Here is a 21,026-nt window from a genome sequence, read left to right on the forward strand (position 1 = left end):
ATCCTGATACATCTTATCACTTCCAGGATGCATCGTATACTTAGATTTATAGGCTTCTTCTAATATACGGTGACGTAGGTTTCCTAATTTAGGTATCCACATTCTTTTCCTATGGAATCTCCAAATTCCATATGTTCCTTGTTCTAGTTCCTTAGTCATTCCTTTTAACTTTTCAGTATCATTCTTGATTACAGATTCTTGTGCTTTTCTAATAAAGCTGCTGCAGTTGATGTTCTAAATCCGAATCATGAACTTCAACACTGTTCTTGCATTGAAGATTTAAGCTGCTGGATGCTTTTGTTGTCTTTCAGGTATTAGTAATAAAACTCAACCGAATAAACCGACCAAACGAAAACCAAAAACCGAAACAAAACAAAAAAAAACTGAAAATATTGAAATCGATTCGAAACCAAACCGAAACCCGGCCCGACCCGAAACTCGTCCCATGCGGAAACTCGTGTCGGCTTAAAAACCATAGGGATCCGAAACCCGTCCCGTGCGGAAACCCGTGTCGGCCCGAACCCAATCCGAACCGACCCGTTCCGTGCCAAAACCCGTTCTATAATATGCTCCAAGAACTAACTAGTGACCAGCAATTCTAACTTAAAAAACTCTTGCTGATTAAAGGCATCACTCTCCCATTGAATCCTATACATTTTGATTACCTTATGAAGAGTTTGAGTGATAAGAACATAAGACGGAGGAACAACCAACTTAACTTTAAAAGGACAATCATGATTCCCAGCAGCCTCCGCCTTCCGCGTTGCCTCGTATAAACATAAATATATAGTATGAGTTGCCAATTGTGTGTAAATTATACAATCATAGCTTGTTGAAAGATAAATGCATCACTAAAACGTACACCATCAACAATATCAAATGTGACCCGATAATCAAACCATCAACAAACAGGTTGTGGCTTCAAGTTCAAACATCACTCACCCGGAAAACTTTAGGGAATGTAGTTGTTCCCCCTCAACAAGCCAAGCTCTGGTGTAAAAGCTAGTTGCATACACACAAAAAAGTAAGAAACACGATACTCCAAACCTAGCCCCCACGATTAAACCTTGTTTTATCCCCATTCTTTCGACACCTGCACATTTATCTCTATAAACCCGCATCACTTTCTCTTCAGCGCAAAAATATGCTACAGTCCTTATACTTCCAATCGCAAATCTAAGATTAATAATGTGGCACAGGGTTTGACCCAAACCAAATACAAACATGTTACAATTACAACTCATGTTATACGGTATTAAGGTTTATCATTTGTGATTAGTATAACAAATTCAAAGATGCAAAGCAACCCATTTCATGTGTGAATTTCAAAACTTAAGCATACCCACATGAAATTAGGCTCATTGAGACAAACCATCGAACAATTGGTGCTCAACAAAAACTGAAAATAGAAGGTTCTCAAATATTACCTGGCAATGGTGTACTTGATAGCACAATCGAAACATTCACCTGAGTAAAACAACATTTAAAAGCCTAATCAAAACATTCAATCCAGAAATGTAAATCAATTAGACAACATCATTATTCGCCATCGAATACCGCTTGATTATGTATCCACACCGAGTGTTGTTTTCGCTTATCAAAATAGTTGGGGTAAGTTGTAACTTGCCTTCATGGTCACAACCAAATATTCATATTTGAAATGTAGATTGGTTCCCTTAAAACTACTTGAGCCCTTTTAACCGAACAATTTTAACAATTTCGTTTTCCCCCACTAAAAAGAGTCCTAGATCGGTCTTTATTAACTTGTTATTGACTCATTAAGCGATCAATCTGGTAATATTAATAATTTATATTATGATGGCGAGTAAAATAATATATTTTACTAGGGCCCCAATTTTAAAATTCGCTTTGGGCCTCCAAAAATGTTAAGCCGACTCTGACCTTACTCGCTCGGGTTACACCGCCGCCGGTCCAGCTGGTGGTGCCCGGTGGGTAGGGGTGAGTTGGGTGTTTGCCAATGGTGTTAGTGTGAGGGTAGGAGAACGATAGAGAGAGTTGTGTGTATGGAGAAAGGGGGAGAGAGAAGGGGGTAAAATGGCGGGGTCCATGTTTTAGGGTAGTAGTGTCACTAAATCGGGAGTTTAGAATGGTGGATGGACCGAGTGTGTCGCAACCCCCGTCCCCTAACAAATCCGGGAACGGGCGGCCGCGGCCAGTTTGGGTGGTATCTGATTTTATCTCATTTTGGTAGCGGAAATTACATCAGGATCGTAGTTAGGAAATATTTTATCACAGTAAATACCACACTTTTATAATATTAAACATATTGGGATAAAACCCAAGTTTTCATTACAAACATTTTCATAGGGATAACCCTATTTTATTAAATAAAACATCTTCTTTTATTTAGGTAACTTTTATAGTCACTTTTCCAAACCTTCAGTGCTATCCAGTTGGCTTCTAGTTGGCTCTTACATTTTGTTACCTGAAACGCGTTTTAAAACATTTTGTTAGTGGGAAATACTGATGAGTGAATTCTAATTTAATCAAGAAGAGTTTTATCAATTTACAGTGTTGAGAGCGATTACAATGTTTATATCTACACAATTACTCATTCAGTACTGTCAATCCTGATTGGTGGGTCATATTACACATTGGCTAACTCTTTGTCCAATGGTAACATGTTCCACATTTTGTATACAAAACCCAACATATCGGCAGTAATTGAAGAATTACAAAGACTCAATCACTGCTAATCACATTGTAAAATATTTAAGGTTTTGTAAAAACAGTTTACAAAAAGGAGATTACTCACATTGCTGTCTTAGGTTTTCTTTAAGGGTTTCCTGCTGATTATATATAATTTACACAAATGCACACGCGTTAGTATATAACCCAACATTTATATTAACGATACCCTCCCCGAGACGGCATTCCAACGACTATGTCGGGCAGAACCACGACAGCCGTTACGGAACCCTGGATCAATCGGGCAGCGTATCTAATACGTAACCGGGGTTATGATACTTACAACGGAGCAGAACTTCGTTAATTAGGGGGTATTATGTCTGCTATAATAATTGCTATTCAGAAATTAGAGAGAGAGATCGAGAATTGAATGACGAAAACTGAAAGTTGAGGGCCTCTCTTTATAGGCGACCCTTCGCCTTCCCTCGCGGCCCGCGAAGGATTAGGCCAGGGTTTACGCGGCCCACGACATAGGGATCGTAGGGCTTAGGGTTGCTTGGTCACGGGTGTAGCCTCGCCAGGTGTTGTGCCACGTGGCGGCCTGGGGTTACGCCAGCCATCACTCGCTCGCGACCCGCGTAGGCTGTAGCCAAAGGCTACGCGCCCCGCAACAGCCTTAATTTTCTTGTTTTTTATTTAATTTTTAATTATATAATGTATTTTAGGCTCGGTTTTCACATATGGGTTATATTTTAAGACATATTGGGGTATTTTAATATATTTTAGGGCGTCGAAAATATTTTGGAGGGTTGTTATATCCTCCCCACCTTATTTTAGAGCTCGTCCTCGAGATCTACTGGAATAAGTGTGGATATTTCCTTTGCATTTCTGATTCAAGTTCCCATGTATATATGTTGGTCCTCTTTTGGAGTCTCACTTCACTTTGACTAGAACTAATCTCTTGTGCTTGAGGTTCTTAACTTTCCTGTCTTCAATTTGTAGGGGTCTTTCTACAAATTTTAACTGCTCATTTACCTCTATATCCTTAAGAGGTACCATTAGTTATTCATCAGCTAAGCATTTCTTGAGATTAGACACATGAAATACATCATGTATTCCTGCCATCTCCTCTGGCAGTTGTAGCTGATAGGCTACAGGTCCTATTCTTCTAATAATCTCAAAAGGTCCAACATACCTGGGACTTAGCATTCCCCTTTTGATAAATCGTACAACTCCTTTCCAAGAAGAGACTTTCAATAACACTTTGTCTCCTACCTGAAATTCCAACGGTTTTCGTCTGTTATCAGCGTAAGTCTTCTGTCGGTCGCGTGCTGCTTTCAGTCGTTCCTTGACTTGAATGATCTTGTCGGTTGTCTCTTGCACTATTTCTGGTCCAGATAATTGATTTTCTCCAATCTCTGCCCAACAGACTGGAGTTCGGCACTTTCGTCCATAAAGTGCTTCGAATGGTGCAACATTGATACTTGTGTGATAACTGTTATTGTAAGAAAATTCTATCAATGGTAAGTGATCGTCCCAATTATCTCTGAAATCAATTACACAAGCTCTAAGCATGTCCTCCATTGTCTGGATTGTTCTTTCGCTTTGTCCGTCCGTTTGAGGATGATAAGCTGTGCTTAGATTTAACTTTGTTTCCATGGCTTTTTGGAAACTTGTCCAAAAATGAGAGAAAAAACAGTTGTCCCTATCAGACACAAATTATAAAGGAATTCCATGTAATGAAACTATTTCATTTACATACAATTTAGCTAACTGTTCCATACTGAAAGTTTCCTTCATTGGTAGAAAATGAGCTGACTTAGTTAGCATGTCTACAATCACTCAGATTGTATCATTACCTTTTCTTGTTTTGGGTAATATGGTAACAAAATCCATTGTTATCAATTCACATTTCCATACTGGCATTTCTAATTGCTGCAACAAACCTAAAGGTTTCTGATGTTCAGCTTTAACTTGTTAGCAGGTTAAACATTTAGAAACATAAGCTGCTATATCCTTCTTCATTTCTATCCACCAAAAATTCTTTCTTAGATCCTGATACATCTTATCACTTCCAGGATGCATCGTATACTTAGACTTATGGGCTTCTTCTAATATACGGTGACCTAGGTTTCCTAATTTAGGTATCCACATTCTTTTCCTATGGAATCTCCAAATTCCATATGTTCCTTGTTCTAGTTCCTTAATCATTCCTTTTAACTTTTCAGTATCATTCTTGATTACAGATTCTTGTGCTTTTCTAATAAAGCTGCTGCAATTGATGTTCTAAATCCGAATCATGAACTTTAACACTGTTCTTGCATTGAAGATTTAAGCTGCTGGATGCTTTTGTTGTCTTTCAGGTATTAGTAATAAAACTCAACCGAATAAACCGACCAAACGAAAACAAAAAAACCGAAACAAAACAAAAAAAACTAAAAATTTTGAAATCGATTCGAAACCAAACCGAAACCCGGCCCGACCCGAAACTCGTCCCATGCGAAAACTCGTGTCGGCTTAAAAACCGTTGCGATCCGAAACCCGTCCCGTGCGGAAACCCGTGCCGGCCCGAACCCGATCCGAACCAACCTGTTCCGTGCCAAAACCCGTTCTATAATATGCTTCAAGAACTAACAAGTGACCAGCAATTCTAACTTAAAAAACTCTCGCTGATTAAAGGCATCACTCGCCCATTGAATCCTATACATTTTGATTACCTTATCAAGAGTTTGAGTGATAAGAACATAAGACGGAGGAACAACCAACTTAACTTTAAAAGGACAATCATGATTCCCAGCAGCCTCCGCCTTCCGTGTTGCCTCCTATAAACATAAATATATAGTATGAGTTGCCAATTGTGTGTAAATTATACAATCATAGCTTGTTGAAAGATAAATGCATCACTAAAACGTACACCATCAACAATATCAAATGTGACCCGATAATCAAACCGTCAACAAACAGGTTGTGGCTTCAAGTTCAAACATCACTCACCCGGAAAACTTTAGGGAATGTAGTTGTTCCCGCCTCAACAAGCCAAGCTCTGGTGTAAAAGCTAGTTGCATACACACAAAAAAGTAAGAAACACGATACTCCAAACCCAGCCCCCGCGATCAAACCTTGTTTTATCCCCATTCTTTCGGGACCTGCACATTTATCTCTATAAACCCGCATCACTTTCTCTTCAGCGCAAAAAGATGCTACAGTCCTTATACTTCCAATCGCAAATCTAAGATTAATAAGGTGGCACAGGGTTTGACCCAAACCAAATACAAACATGTTACAATTACAACTCATGTTATACGGTATTAAGGTTTATCATTTGTGATTAGTATAACAAATTCAAAGATGCAAAGCAACCCATTTCATGTGTGAATTTCAAAACTTAAGCATACCCACATGAAATTAGGCTCATTGAGACAAACCATCGAACAATTGGTGCTCAACAAAAACTGAAAATAGAAGGTTCTCAAAAATTACCTGGCAATGGTGTACTTGATAGCACAATCGAAACATTCACCTGAGTAAAACAACATTTAAAAGCCTAATCAAAACATTCAATCCAGAAATGTAAATCAATTAGACAACATCATTATTCGCCATCGAATACCCCTTGATTATGAATTATGATTAAAAATCAAAATGAAAAAAAAAACTTTGAATTACCCAGAAACCATTGCTGCTATCGGAATTTATCAACATAGTAATCAGCCACAACTAAGAAAGGAGCACCAACCCATGGGTGAAGTGTTATAATCAGTGATGGTTGATTGTGGTGTCCGAAGGTGATTTTCGGATGGGAACGAATTAGAACAATGCATTTGAAGTGTCACGTTAATAGTGAGGATGAATGTCTTCAAGCTTTTCGTGGTGTTGAAAGATTCGTTGTCTAGGGTTTTCTTCATATCCTGGATTGATCAGAAATGTTAACCCACTGATTCAGGCGATACACTGTGGGAGCCGGAGATTTGGAAGAGAAAGAGAGAGAAGATGTTTCATGAGCTTTGGAAGAATGATCAGTCTGTATTTCATGAGGTTTTGGAAGAGTGATCGGTCTCTGTATATGGAATTTAATTGCAGTAGTGTTACGTATCTAGTTTTAGTATAGAAATTTTTAGGTTTGTACGTTTTTGACCCTCCGGTTTTAAAAAAAAAAATTAGGTATATACTTTTTCGACCCCCACGGTTTAAAAAAAAAATTAGGTATATACATTTTCGACCCATCAGGTTTTATAAAAAAAATATTTATATAGGCATATAGCCCAAATAAAATTATTTTATCATTTGTGCAGCCCATTAATGATTAGCCCAAAAAAAAAAAAAAAAAAAAAAAAAAAAAAAAAAAAAACCAATGCCAATTTTATGGAGTTAATCGCTGTTTGGAATTGGAAGGGGACCAGACAAAAAAAAAAGAACATACGCTACTGCTGCTCTAATCGAACAGAACAGAGAACACGCAGGGTCGCAGGCTGTTGTTCGACTTGGAGGAGACGAGGATAACCGGCTGGGCTGCTCTAATCGACTAATCGACTTCAAGGTATGTGTTTTTTTATCTTTAGGTTTAAATTAGGGCTTCAATTTATGTGATTTAGGTTGAAATTAGGCGTGAAATTGGTCCATTTTTTGCCCTAAACTTGTTGAATCTTTCTATAACTATTAGAGCTTGAAATCTATGGTGATTTGTTTTGTTAACTTGTATTGTTAGATTACGCTATCGGGAAGAACAAAATCATACTTTTTTTTAAAAGAAAGAATGAAGAACAAGTTGATGGAAACAATGAGATTAATAAACGTAAAAAAGCTTTAACAAGCGAACCGGTTAATGAAGCGAATAATGAACCGGTTAATATTTGACCTAACCCGAATCGAATCACCGACGTCCGACCCGAACATATTAGGTCCGGTGCCCCCCCCCCCCCTCCGAACTTTTTTTTTCAAGCTTCGCCACTGCAACGTAACAACTACCACCACCACACCAACACCGCCACAATGCAACCTCTGCCACTGTTGTAGACACCATCCAAACCGTCGCCAAAACCGACACATCTCATGTAATAACATAGACCAAGACTTTTTTCAAAGTTTTTGGACTAAACTTGTAGTTTCTGAAAAGCAAGGACTATTTTTAAAAATCTCGTAATTCTGAAAAAATAAACCAAAACGCAAAGGATCTGGGTTTGTGTTCGGCTTTCAAAGTTGTAACATCGGACTCAAGTCTGGTGAATTGGAGTTCTTCATTTGACGCATTCTTGCAATCCATCATCTTTAATAGGTTTGACGTTCACTGCATAAAAGGTAATTTATTCTATTCCTTATGATAATCGCCTCCATTGTTCCCTTCATACTTGCATTTGAGTATTCCAGAAAGATTTTGAATTTGGGACTGTGTGTGTACACCCTTATAAAATTTCGTAACGGTATTTCCTAAAGCCAGAAGCTTTATAGTGTTCAATTTCAGAATTTGTTGATTTGTGGGAAGACAATTTATTGCAGACCAAGTGTTCGATGAAATGCCCAACTGAGTTTTTTTTTTTTTTTTTTTTTTTTTTTGTAGAATTTAGAGAATGGAAAACGAGGAGGATCCTGTGAAGAAACAGCAGATTGTGGATGCGCGGGCAAGAAACATCAGTCACAATGTCCGTTGCTTAGAGTGTGGTAGTCAGTCCATTGAAGAATCTCAAGCTGATATTGCTGTTCTCCTTAGGAAGGTTACTCTTTCTTTCTTTCTATTCTTCTTTTAATCGTCATCTTTAATTGTGACGAGAAGTCGTTTACACAAACAAACAAACGTGCCCAATAACATTTATTAGAAGTTATTTAAACAGGGGCTCATTTTGCTTGTTTCTGTTGTAGCTTATTCGCGATGAAATCAAATCAGGAAAAAGCGACAAAGACATCTATAAAAAGCTTGAAAACGAGTATGGGGAAACAATACTTTACGCTCCAAAGTTTGACTGGCAGACTGCAGCCTTGTGGCTATCACCGGTCAGTAACCAGTGTCATTTGTTTTTGTAAATTGAACGTTTATTGAATTTAAGTATCTAACAATGGTGTCGATGTATTTTGAACAGCTTCTGATTGCTGGTGCTGCTGGCGGAATATGGGCGTACGGTAGGCACAGGCAAAGGACTAATGTGCACTTACTGGCGTTGAACCTAACTAGAGGGATCCCGTTGACCCCGAGAGAGAAGGAAGCCATGCTAGAGATCCTAACCCCGCCCCCATCTCAAGGGATTCTTCCTTCGTCCCCGTGGTGGACTAGGTGGCTGCCTAAATGAAATCGATGTTCTGTTTCAATCATGTTAAGGGTTCAAAGAGGGTAAGGATCTTTGCACACTATGATAATAATTGTTTTATATCCTCGTTAAAGCAAGTGCGATGCAAGAGTATATGATTTGTACTTTGTATTCATGTAACTTGGTTATTTCGGTTCTTAAAGCGTTTAGTTTCCTAGCTAGCTTATAAACAGCTTCCTTGCATGGTTTGGTTTTGGTTATGGCTGTTTTGTTTTCAAGCAAAGGAAAATGAGAAATAGTGATGTGCTTTTGCTTTATATTACAAGATAAATTACTTACTTTTATGTTTTCTTTTCTTATTATAGCATCTTCCTTTGATGTATATTTTCATGTTTTGGAGACTTATAAGAGAAACATGTGATGTTGCATTGTGTTGATGATGTTGTGATGGGCATGAAGCATATAATAACTTACATCTCATACAAACTGATTATGATCCTTAAAATTAAGCATATAGCTATATAACATCAACTTAGTTTTCTTAAAGCACTACTAATTTGATGCTAAAAACAATATAACACTTGAATTTTTAATTTTAGCATGCACTTTATTAATAAATGTCATGTGACTTGATAAATGTTATGTTGTAATATAACCCGGTTACAACGTTGAGAAAAGCCCAAATATATGGGTTCAACCAACATAAGCAACTTTAAAAGCCCAGATATGTGACTTGATAAATGCTAATGATAACAAGCCTTTTACCATAAATGCTTTTTTTTATTCTTCGAATATTGGATTTTAATAATTTCAACTATTCGTCGTTGGTCGCCAATAGTCCTAACTTTAAAAATAACCACTGGCAGTCTCAACTATTGATATATTGGCCACCAATGAACCCTAACTAACAGAACCTTAACGCCGTTAGTCACCAGTAGCCGGAAAACCGTTTTTGGCCAGAAAAAGGTTTCTAAAGGTCCGATCTAAGGTTACAAAGAGGTTTGGGACGAAAATGTTGAGTTTTCCGGCCAAAAAGTTGAGTTTTCCGACCAAAAAGAAGTTTTCCGTCGAAAAAGAGTTTTCCGGCGACTTCAATAATTGGGGCTTTTACTAGAAGAAGGTTCCTAAAGGTCCGTAATAAGGTTGCAAAGAGGTTTGAGACAAAAATGTTGAGTTTTCCCGCTAAAAATGTTTTTCCAGCGACCGAAGACTAACAGCGTTAGTGTTCTGTTAGTCAGGGTCCACTGGTAGCCAATATGTTAATAGTTGGGACTGCCAGTTGTTTCTTTTTAAGTTAGTACTGTTGACGACCAACGACGAATAGTTGAGATTATTAAAATCCAATATTCCTTTTTTTGTTACTATAGTATCTCTGTTTGATGTATTTTTCATGTTTTGGAGACATAAGTGACTTTGAAAATTTATCATCATACACGTTAGCAAATGCAACATGAACAAATTTTAAACTTTATCTAGTCGCACTTTGCAACTCATCAAATCACCAAACCAATTTTCCGTTTCTGGTCACTTTTTTGTTCTTTTTTTTGAGAAAGGCCAAATGGTCATTTGACTTGCTATGGTTTATTTGTGTGTGTGTGTAAGGCAAAACTAATGTGGACGACATGATATTGTAAAACATACACTTAAAATACAAGAATCATAGAACTACAATTTGGATGTTTCCAATAATCCTTTTGAAGGGACCTTTTTCAAAAGCGAAGGAAACAAATTGTAAAAATTGTAGAACGGTGTGACGAAAAAAATCATACGTAAATATTGATTTTTTAATATGGTTTTCTTAGGGGGCTGTTTGGTAACATCTGAATGGTTAAGTGCTGAACCAGTAAGAGATCTGAACCATTAAGTGCTGAACCAGTTAGAGGTCTGAACCATTAAGAGCCTGTATAATGCTTAACCGTTTAGAGGCAAATGTCTGACCAATTCAGATTAGAGGTCTTAACCATTCAGACTTTGTATAAATCTTAACCATTCAGAGGCAAATGTCTGAACCATTCAGACATCTGCTTGTGAAAAAACAGTCTGAACCATTAAGTGTTGAACCAGTAAGAGGTCTGAACCATTAAGAGTCTCATTAAGAGGTAAACAAACAACCCCTTAATCTTTTAAACTCATGTAAGTAAAAACTATTAACATCAAATCATAAACGTTAGATAGTTATGGTTCCACTTGTTTAGTGATTTTTATTTTATCAGAATCATCTAGTGATCGAAAATGAATCAAAATCTTTTTGAAACAAACTTCATAAAGTTTTTTTTATTGTCTACAAACTCTTTTGTCAAACTAAAACCTTTTTTCTTTCTTTTTTGTTAACCATGAGAAACAGTCACCGGTAAACTCATCGGACCCGCCAATACCATACTAACCAACGAGGTCAGGTAAACCATAGCGTATACTGAGCAAAACGTCTGCAAGAGGCTATGGTAGAAAAAAAAAACAATGAAAGCGACATTGAAACTTGAGACCTCAACAAGAGGTTAATCAGGTGCTTGCCGCTACAACATCATTGAAAGCTAAGAAATTGATGACTTTTAATATGCATTAAGATGTTATTTGTCAAATCATTTACCTGAAATGGCTAAACTATATTCAAGTTACACATGATAACTTAGAGATTTTAAATTAAATGCGCTCTTTATCATCACTGCCCAAAAGTCCAAAACATTATGAAAGAAAACATTCCATCCATTGAAACATATATTCCGAAGTCTCTAGCAAAAGTGTTGTAAAAAATGGACTAAATTCAGGAATGGATGTTTTTTGTTGTTTCCATTTAGACAAAAAGAAGTGGATTTAAAAGTATTCCCGTCCCATATTATGGATCCACTTACAATTATTATCATAGCATAAGATAGATTTTTGCATTATGAAATGTATTGTAACCGACCAAACGTCTTAATATGTATTATTTCTCTAAGCAATTGATCATACGACCTTTTGTTTTGACGAAAAAGATCAGCCGCAATAAGTTATCTTCTTCTTCTCCGGTGATTACCTTCTCTGACGGCAACTCCTTCTAATGATATCCCCTGTCTCTCCACACAGTGGCGGATTTTAAACTTAGTTTTCGGTAAAATCAGGCGGCCGAACTCTCAAAATCCAATATTTTACACTACATAAAAAAATTCAGTAAAATTTACACTGAGAAGGGGGGGGGGGGGTCGACGATGAGATTTCATTTGGCTCGGATGGAAAGGCATAGGGTAAGTGAGCAAAAAAACAAAACCACGTCACTTTAACGTCACGTAATTAATTATACTTGTTATCACACAAATTGAAGGTTAATTGATCTTTCTAATAGCACATAAACTGGAACTTGATATCTAGGAACATTTGTAACTAGGGGTGCAAACGAGCCGAGCTATTCGAAAAAAAGCTCGAACGAGCCAAGCTTAAACGAGCTCGAGCCCGAGCCTAAAAACAAGCTCATTTAGTAAACGAGCCCGAGCCCGAGGTTCGCTTATCGAGCTCGAGCCGGCTCGCAAGCCTAAACGAGCTTTCTGTTTATATATTTTTTTATTAATATATTAAACATATATTTATATAATAATAATTACCATTTATATAAATATTAAAAATAACTAAATTATATGTATAATAATAATTATAATTAATATAAATTAATTAATAAATACTAAACGAGTCGAGCTCGAGTTGAAAAATTACCTTTGAGCCAAGCTCGAGCTTTAGAAATAAAGCTCGAATCGAGCCGAGCTCGAACTCGAGCTTTCATATGTTAAACGAGCTCGAGCTCGAGCCTGGTCGAGCTCGAGCTCGAGCCTGGTCGAGCTCGAGCTCGAGCCTGGTCGAGCTCGGGCTCGGCTCGGCTCGTTTGCACCCCTATTTGTAACAATATGAAACTATTAACTAGGTAAAGGGTACTGTACAAATTCCCTTATCGTACATTACGTACACTATAATCTCAGCCGTCAGATCATCTTCCCGCAATGAAAATCGCATGTTGTTTTTTTATTGTAATAATTTCGCATGTGATAATTTTGATGAAATAGCAGGTTGTTTTTTTGTAACAATTTCGCATGTGGTAATTCAATTTCGCATGTGATAATTTTGATGAAATAGCAGGTTGTTTTTTTGTAACGATTTCGCATGTGGTAATTCAATTTCGCATGTGATAATTTTGATGAAATAGCAGTTTGTTTTTTTGTAACAATTTTGCATGTGATAATTCAATTTCGCATGTGATAATTTTGATGAAATTGCATGTTGTTTTTTGTAACAATTTCGCATGTGGTAATTTTGATAAAATCGCATGTTAAAAAACCAACATGCGAAATTGTTACAAAAAAACAACATGCGATTTTCAATGCGGGAAGATGGCTGAGATTGTAGCGTACGTAATGTACGATAAGCGCATTTGTACGATAACCAGCCCCCTATTAACTATATAACCTTAACTTAAAGTTATTTTTATTCATTTTTTAAATATTAAATCTTATTTCTTGGAATTTTTTTGCAAATAACTCAATATTTGAATACAAGAAAATATAGAAATGATTAATCAATGGCAAATTGGAAATAAATAATCCCAACTCACTGTTATTGGCCAATAATAATCCCAACTCATTTAATCACCAATAATAATCCGAACTATTCACTTTTGTTTGTAAAATACTCCCACGTTAAAAAAACACTAACTAGGTTAAAATATTGCTGATGTGGCTTAACATGTGTGGACTGACGTGACTGGTTAACATCTTACCTGTGTATAAAATGATTATCAGCCTCATTTGCACACACAATCGACTGAATTTGCCCAATTTGTAGAATTAGGGTTTTGAAGGAGAGTGCGATTGTGTGTGCAAATGAGGCTGATAATCATTTTATACACAGGTAAGATGTTAACCAGCCACGTCAGTCCACACATGTTAAGCCACATCAACAATATTTTAACCTAGTTAGTGTTTTTTTTAACATGGGAGTATTTTACAAACAAAAATGAATAGTTCGGATTATTATTGGTGATTAAATGAGTTGGGATTATTATTGGCCAATAACAGTGAGTTGGGATTATTTATTTCCAATTTGCCTTAATCAATTAAACATAAGGGTGAAGACATTTTCAAAATAATAGTTGTGAATGAGGTGGAGTAATTATTCAGATGTTTATGCATTTGAGATCACATGTATTTAAATCCCTTTGCTAATAAAAAAAAAAAAAACAAAAAATGGGTGTAAAAGACCAACATTGAAACCACAGTTTTTGTTCAATCCTGTTTTATAGGATGATGCATTGTCTTTTACATAAAGAGCCATGCCTCTCTGTCAACCCCACCATTTTTTATGAACATGTTATTGTTTATTGCTTTTGTTTCCTTCCAATTTCAATTGTAGTTCACTTTATAATATTATTTCATGTAATATGATATATATATATATATATATATATATATATAAATACATATATATATATATAGGGGAAGGTTCAAATGAAAACCACTAGTTATTGTGAAAAACTCGAAAACTAATTAAAAAAAGCCAAAAAAACATACAAAAAAAAATTTTTTTTTTATTTTTTTTTTTTTTGCAATCAAAATTTCGCAGGTTTTTTAATATAAAAAAAATTTCAAAAAAAAAAAAAATTTGTGTAGTGCACATGTGTAATACTGCACATATGTATGTGTACTACACATGTGTATTATTACACATGTGCACTACACAAAATTTTTTTTTTTTTTTTTTTGAAAAAAAGTTTTTTTTTATATATAAAAACTAGCGATTTTTATAAAAAAAATTGAAAAAAAAAATTTGTGTGTTTTTTAGGCTTTTTTTAGTTAGTTTTCGAGTTTTCACAATAAAAGTGGTTTTCATTTGAACCATCCCCTATATATGTATATATATATATATATATATATATAATATGATATGAAACAATCACCAAGTGTTGGCAACTTCAAACAACAACATGGTACAAACAAAAACCTTAAACACACTTAATATTTATGTTTACAAGTATATTTTTCAAGTTCGGTTCGAAACTATCAAGACATCATAATATAAATCCTAAAAAAAAGCCTATCGACACCACAAACAAACGACTGCTCTCTCACCGTCTATCATCACGCTACAAACCAAACCAAACTAAACAACGCCCCACATTGAGTCATTGTATCGTTTCTTCATTCTTTCATCCGGGTTTAAGATCGATTATATTATAATCAAAGATATATCCTTTTGCCTACACAATAATAATAATATGAACCTTTCTTGAAATACAATATATATTTTCAAGATTTTGCAAGCAATAGATTATGATGGCAAACTTTTGAAAAGACTTTGCCTTTCGAGCGCTACGGATCGTGCTCTTTGTAATTCTTCTAGGGTTTCAGGACTGTCGCTAGTTTTCGACTCCTTTTTCGTCGTTTCATCAACACAAGGACCATAAGCCCAACTACACACCATAAAATAGAACAAATTCACAAAGCTCATGATAGCAAGAACCCAATAATAACTATCATACCGCCCTTGGTTTATGTTAGTGGCGATCCAACCTTCTTTACCACCATGCTTTGTGAGTCGTTCGACTGTGCTTAAAATAAGACTAGCCAACAAGTTAGCAACCGCCATTCCTAGCAAGAAAAGAGAAGCCGCAATGCTAGACATACTTTTAGGAAACTCTGAATAATAAAACTCGTTTTGGGCTATTGCACTAAAAGCTTCGGCTAATCCATGTAGGCAGTATTGTGGGACCAACCACATTGCTGACATGGCAATAACCGCTTGCGGGTTGTTGAGTAATCCTTGTTTGATTGCATGTTTTCTTCTAGCGTGTTCAACAATAGCGGAAACCACCATGGCCATAGTAGAGAAAACTAGACCAATTCCCATTCTTAGTTTAACACCAAGATGAACCGGTTTTCCTCTGATCTTTGACGCAAATGGGAGTATAACACGATCGTATAGAACAACCCAAAGGGCTAAAACCGCGATTGTGAAAAATGCAAAGGATCCGGCTGGAATTTGGAAGCTTGATCCCATGTGTCGGTCCATGGTGCTTGCTTGGATGACTGGAAAGGATGATTGGCTAACGTTTATAGACATCATTAGTCCTGAAGACCATAATGGTAGAACTCTGATTAGGGCTTTAAGTTCTTCGACTTGTTCGACTGTGCATAAACTCCACGGGTCTAAAGCAATCCCATCGGAGGTTAAGTCTTTTGGGTTCTGTATGATGCAAGCTTTGTTCAAGAACCTACATACGGAATTAAAGTTCATATCTTTTTCATAAACTTGTATGAATGTATATATTATAGGTTTCAACTCGACCCGTTTTGACATGAATTCATTTAAACTGTTACCCAACACACTCGACCCGCCCATTTTAACACCTTAAGTGTGATCAAATTATGGTTAAAATGACCAAAATCTAAATAAAAACTTGCATAATTATAAATATAAGAGTTTTCAGCCCGTACCAAAGAATGACCTGTTTTGACCTGAATTCATTTAGACCATTACCCATTACACTCGACCCGCCCATTTTAACACCTTAAGTGTAATCAAAATATGATTAAAATGACCAAAAATCTACAAAAAAAAAAAAAAAAAAAAAAAAAAAAAAAAAAAAAAACCTTGCATAATTGTAAATATTAGAGTTTTCAACCCGTACCAAAGAATGACCTGTTTTGACCTGAATTCATTTAGACCATTACCCATTACACTCGACCCGCCCATTTTAACACCTTAAGTGTAATCAAAATATGATTAAAATGACCAAAAATCTACAAAAAAAAAATAATAAAAAAAAATAAAAATAAAAAAACCTTGCATAATTATTAGAGGTTTCATTTCAACCCGTACCAAAGAATGACCCGTTTTGACCTGAATCCAGTTTAAATTATTATCCAACACACTCGACCCGCCCATTGTTACACCTAAACTGTGATCAAACTACGATTAAAATGACCAAAATCTACAAGAAAACGGTACCTTAAACTCTTCGTGGGCACAGATTCGGGTGAATCCTTATGAAAATGCCACCCATCAGAATTCGGAGGCTGAGAAGGGAGTTTTCTGTTCTTATAAGCAACCACAATCACTTGTAAAAAGCTAGTAAGTATACTCTTCTTAACTTTCATCTTCACATAAAGCGTAGAAGCCGCAAAGAACAAAACCGTCGATAACAACATAAGAACCGCAGGAACTCCAAAACCGACCTTCCATCCAGCATGATCTTGAATATAAACAATACCCGTGAAAGCGATCAGAACCGCAGTGGCACCAGCAGCATAATACCAACCGAAAAAGCTTTCTAAGGCTCTTTCATTGTTCACATTGTTTTTATTGTCGATTTGTTCGGCACCAAATGCTAAAGAACATGGTCTTACTCCACCTGACCCCATGGAGATGAATATGAAGGCGAAGATCAAGAAAGCGAATTGGGAATGTGTCGATTGTTTGCAGGTTTGTGTGAACTGGTTGCATGCTGGTGGTTTTAGTTGTGGGATCATTGTGGTTAACCAGAGCAAGAACGTCCCCTGTCATCACAATAATAAAGGGCAAGAATGCTTAACTACAGATATAGAGACAGAGTGGATAATCATGCGTAATTAATTGAGGCGGCTCGCGGCTCGCTCGAAAGAAGCTCCAGAAAAACTAGCTAAAAAAACTCAAATTGAGATGACGTGAGCCAAGTTGGCTCATTTTGTAACTGAGCCATGAGATGGCTCGGCTCATTGGCTTGTTCTTAGGCTAATTTAACTTCAAACTAGAACTCTAGCCAAGCTGAGCCGCCTCAATTAATTTCAAGCTTGAGCTTGAGCCCTCCCTGGCTCGACTCGTTTACAACAGCCCTAAGTTCGAGCCAAGCTCGGTCCAGCTCATGGCTCGGCTTGTTGGCTCGTTCTTACGCTAATTTAACTTCAAACTAGAACTCTAGCCAAGCGGAGCCACCTCAATTAATTTCAAGCTTGAGCTCGAGCCCACCCTGTCTCGACTCGTTTACAACAGCCCTAAGTTCAAATGTGCATAACTTTTATTTTTTACTTTTATTTTCTATGGATAACTCACACGTACTCTAATTTACACTACGTCAGGTCCACCATGAGACTTGAACCCTCAACCTTACGAGTATAGAGACTTTTCCTACACAACTTGATACCGCTAGACCACATGCCCTTTGGTGTACACAACTTTTTACGTAACCAGCCCGATTTCATCTATTCGAGCTCAAATTTCTATTTGTCATCGAACTTCAAGATTTTTATGAATTTTTTTATTTCATAAAAAAATGAACTTCGAATAACCACTCTTGAGTTTGTGCCCAAATTCCAGACAAAAGACTGACGGGTGTCTGACGGGTCTATTGACCGGATCAAAACGCCGAGCTTTGGCCGCGTTTTGGTCCTGTCAACCAGACACCCGGTCAGTCTTTTGTCTGGTTGACAGGACCAAAACGCGGCCAAAGCTCGGCGTGTTGGTCCGGTCAACAGACCCGTCAGTCTTTGTCTGGTTGACCGGACCAAAACGCTTCACTTTGGCCACAGCTCAACACAGCAGGTGTGCATATAGGACAAAAAAGCCCTTTTTAGGCCAACTATCTACACACCAAGTGTGCAAATAGTCTCCCTTTTTTTATATCCCTTAATTTTCAAGACTTCTATAAAATTTAGGAAAATAAAAAAAAATTAACCTTAAAAATATAGCAGTTTCCTTTACTTTTGTATGGCCACAAAACATTGGGACCAACAATGTTTTGTCACTAAAGTGAAGTCAGATTAAAGTTGAAAGAACCACTGCAAAATATTACTAAAGGGGTGCAAAAAAGTTGTAGAAAAAAACAGAACGCAGGATCTTATGCAATGTGAAACAATTGACAATTCAACATGTATATTTCAAAGGTAGGGACTGGGATAAACTCATAAAAATCAAGAAATTATTATGAGGTAGGGCATGTGGACCAGACACAGCAATCTAACTGCAGAAGCATTTCTTCTATGTTCAAAGAGTTTTTATGACCAAATCAATTAAATGCACTCCTGGTCAGCTAAACATAAATTCTTTTTGCAAGTCAAATGGTCAACGTCAGATATACACTGTTCAAACTTTCATAGATCAAAAGGAAAACAACATAGGATTCACTTGTTACATTTATTATTGCATGATTTCATTCTACAGTGAATTTACCCAAAAAGGTAAGTAATTTATCAGATTAATTTACAAACAAATGTTTATAAAAAAAAAAAAAAGAGTAAACTGCCATTTTGGTCCCTGTGGTTTGGTCACTTTTGCCACTTTAGTCCAAAACTCAAATTTTTTACATCTGGGTCCCTGTGGTTTCAATTTTATTGTCATTTTGGTCCAAAAATGAAATCATGTCATATTTGTCTTATAAAATCCTGCTATTTTGTCCTTTTCCGTAGGGGCAAAATTATCATTTCTTTTTTTATAAATAAATACCATATTTTATAAGACAAATATGACCTGATTTGCCTTTGAGGAAAATGACAAAATTGCAGGATTTTATAAAACAAATATGACCCGATTTCATTTTTGGACCAAAATGGCAATAAAACTGAAACCACAAGGACCCAGATGCAAAAGGTTTGGACTAAAGTGGCAAAAGTGACCAAACCTCATGGACCAAAATGGCAGTTTACTCAAAAAAAAAAAATTATAACATTAGGTTCTCAGTTCGATTCCCACAAGGGGTTTTTCACAGATTTATTTGGCTCCTGGCACGAATCAGACGATGATACTCGAGTGGTCCGTTAGTGATCCAAATTTGCCGATAAAAAAATAAAAAAAAAATTGAAAATATTACCAGAAGTGAAAAGCAGGAACCCAAACCAATGGTGAGAAACCGACCCAGATATGAATCCGAAAGAAATGCACCCAAAACAGGAGCAAAATTGGAAGCAGCAGTCCAAAGAAACAGTATGTTAGTGCCTTTAGCTACACCAATCTTGTAATCACTCATCAAATAAAGTATCATATTAGGCACCAACCCATAACTAGCCACCTTCTCAAACGCCTCATTAGCTGCAAAAAAAGGTTCAAGATTCAACATAAAGATTCAAAACCCAGATCAAATCAAGCACAAAACTTCAAGATTCAAGATACCCATGATGTAAAAACAAATAAAGTTTAAATCTTTAAGCATTTTACATACCTATAATAAAAGGCATGGTGACTAAACCACCTTTCTTTCTTGTCGAAAGCTGTTGTTCATAGCTCGGTTCTTCCACTTGCTCCCCCATGTTTCTTTGTGTGTTTTTCTCTCACTCGCAAGACACACAATAAACACACAATGTGGGGGGTTTTCACTTTATATACTGGTGCAAGTTATGGGTTCATTTATTTTATATTAATTAATTAATAAAAAGAGAGATAAAATAAAACTGTTCAAGAGTTTTGGATGTGAAATTGCTCAAGAATAGAGTTGTGGTGAGTCAGAGTGAATATTTTAGCAATGAAAACACATGGGCTTTGGTAGTCCAATCTTTACACTGCTGATTCTCAGAGTTAGTGAGTGATAACTGATAAGAAAGGGCAAGTCTGAATTTTTAATTATTTATATTTTTTATATAATATTTTTTATATGATAATAATAATATAAAAAATATTCTTTTTTATTTTAATTCCGGTAAATAAGCTGAATTTTACTGTGGTGGCTTGTGGGGATGCATATGGGGTTTGATCCATGTGCATGTACGTAGACTTCAGTCCCCACCAACTTATGCCTCGAATTTAGCTAAATGTTTATATTTAAATACTATCATTATTATTATTTCTGTATTTTAGGTTTCTTTTCTTATCATTTCTGTACAGGTTTCTTTTCTTATACTTGTACTTAGTTTATTTATTTAATTTTGTAACTAAAAATAATACTTATTATTGTAATCAGTATAGGATGCTTAGTGTTTCTGTAATAAAAGATTTAAAGAGATTTAAAACAAAAAATATATATATAATAAATGATTGTTTGTTAATGTTTTTTTTTTATTTTTTAGTTTCTCTTTTTTCGCAATCCCTCTTCAGGCTTTTGGGATCCGAGTTTCTCATGTTTCATCAATCAAACGTCATACCAAAATCTTGCTTCCAATCCATTTTTAACATTTCCAAGATTTTTACAGTCTCTATTAGATTTGTCACCAGAATAATAAT

The 21,026-nt window shown here is 36.1% G+C and overlaps 3 protein-coding genes across 4 annotated transcripts; 1 reads left to right on the forward strand and 2 right to left on the reverse strand.

Moving 5' to 3' along the window:
- Positions 1-5,084: 5,084 nt before the first annotated feature.
- On the reverse strand, positions 5,085-5,961 carry LOC110876951. Its single transcript, XM_035977166.1, has 3 exons — positions 5,645-5,961; positions 5,367-5,454; positions 5,085-5,279 (listed from the first exon to the last, which is right to left on the reverse strand). The coding sequence occupies exons 1-3, from the start codon at positions 5,944-5,946 to the stop codon at positions 5,085-5,087; spliced, it is 585 nt and encodes a 194-aa protein (XP_035833059.1). The 5' UTR covers positions 5,947-5,961.
- A 1,006-nt stretch (positions 5,962-6,967) lies between these two features.
- Positions 6,968-9,244, forward strand: LOC110880134 (cytochrome c-type biogenesis CcmH-like mitochondrial protein). 2 transcript variants are annotated; one of them, XM_022128711.2, is made up of 4 exons: positions 6,968-7,186; positions 8,204-8,357; positions 8,503-8,634; positions 8,721-9,244. In XM_022128711.2, exons 2-4 carry the CDS (start codon positions 8,214-8,216, stop codon positions 8,925-8,927), a joined length of 483 nt encoding a protein of 160 aa, XP_021984403.1. In that variant the 5' UTR covers positions 6,968-7,186; positions 8,204-8,213; the 3' UTR covers positions 8,928-9,244. The 2 variants fall into 2 exon arrangements, with proteins under 2 accessions (XP_021984403.1, XP_021984401.1); XM_022128709.2 differs by having other exon boundaries at positions 7,036-7,944.
- Positions 9,245-14,827: 5,583 nt separating this feature from the next.
- Positions 14,828-20,375, reverse strand: LOC110880133 (protein NRT1/ PTR FAMILY 1.2). The gene is made up of 4 exons (XM_022128708.2): positions 20,032-20,375; positions 19,684-19,901; positions 16,851-17,398; positions 14,828-16,113 (listed from the first exon to the last, which is right to left on the reverse strand). The coding sequence occupies exons 1-4, from the start codon at positions 20,117-20,119 to the stop codon at positions 15,171-15,173; spliced, it is 1,797 nt and encodes a 598-aa protein (XP_021984400.1). The 5' UTR covers positions 20,120-20,375; the 3' UTR covers positions 14,828-15,170.
- Positions 20,376-21,026: the final 651 nt, after the last annotated feature.

Source organism: Helianthus annuus, chromosome 9 (assembly GCF_002127325.2).
Source record: "Helianthus annuus cultivar XRQ/B chromosome 9, HanXRQr2.0-SUNRISE, whole genome shotgun sequence".
NCBI lineage: Eukaryota > Viridiplantae > Streptophyta > Magnoliopsida > Asterales > Asteraceae > Helianthus > Helianthus annuus.

Bases quoted from the DNA above. Each gene is read 5' to 3' on its own strand.
- LOC110880134 (XM_022128711.2), top strand. From the start codon at position 8,214: ATGGAAAACGAGGAGGATCCTGTGAAGAAACAGCAGATTGTGGATGCG. The intron at 8,358-8,502 runs GTTACTCTTTCT...TTTCTGTTGTAG, and splicing joins TTGCTGTTCTCCTTAGGAAG to CTTATTCGCGATGAAATCAA. The intron at 8,635-8,720 runs GTCAGTAACCAG...TATTTTGAACAG, and splicing joins CAGCCTTGTGGCTATCACCG to CTTCTGATTGCTGGTGCTGC.
- LOC110880133 (XM_022128708.2), bottom strand. From the start codon at position 20,119: ATGGGGGAGCAAGTGGAAGAACCGAGCTATGAACAACAGCTTTCGACA. The intron at 19,902-20,031 runs GTATGTAAAATG...CTTTTTTTGCAG, and splicing joins CACCATGCCTTTTATTATAG to CTAATGAGGCGTTTGAGAAG. The intron at 17,399-19,683 runs GTAATATTTTCA...TTGTGATGACAG, and splicing joins GTTCCTGCTTTTCACTTCTG to GGGACGTTCTTGCTCTGGTT.
- LOC110876951 (XM_035977166.1), bottom strand. From the start codon at position 5,946: ATGAGTTGTAATTGTAACATGTTTGTATTTGGTTTGGGTCAAACCCTG. The intron at 5,455-5,644 runs GGTGAGTGATGT...AACACGGAAGGC, and splicing joins ACATTCCCTAAAGTTTTCCG to GGAGGCTGCTGGGAATCATG. The intron at 5,280-5,366 runs GTAATCAAAATG...GTCACTTGTTAG, and splicing joins TCACTCAAACTCTTGATAAG to TTCTTGAAGCATATTATAGA.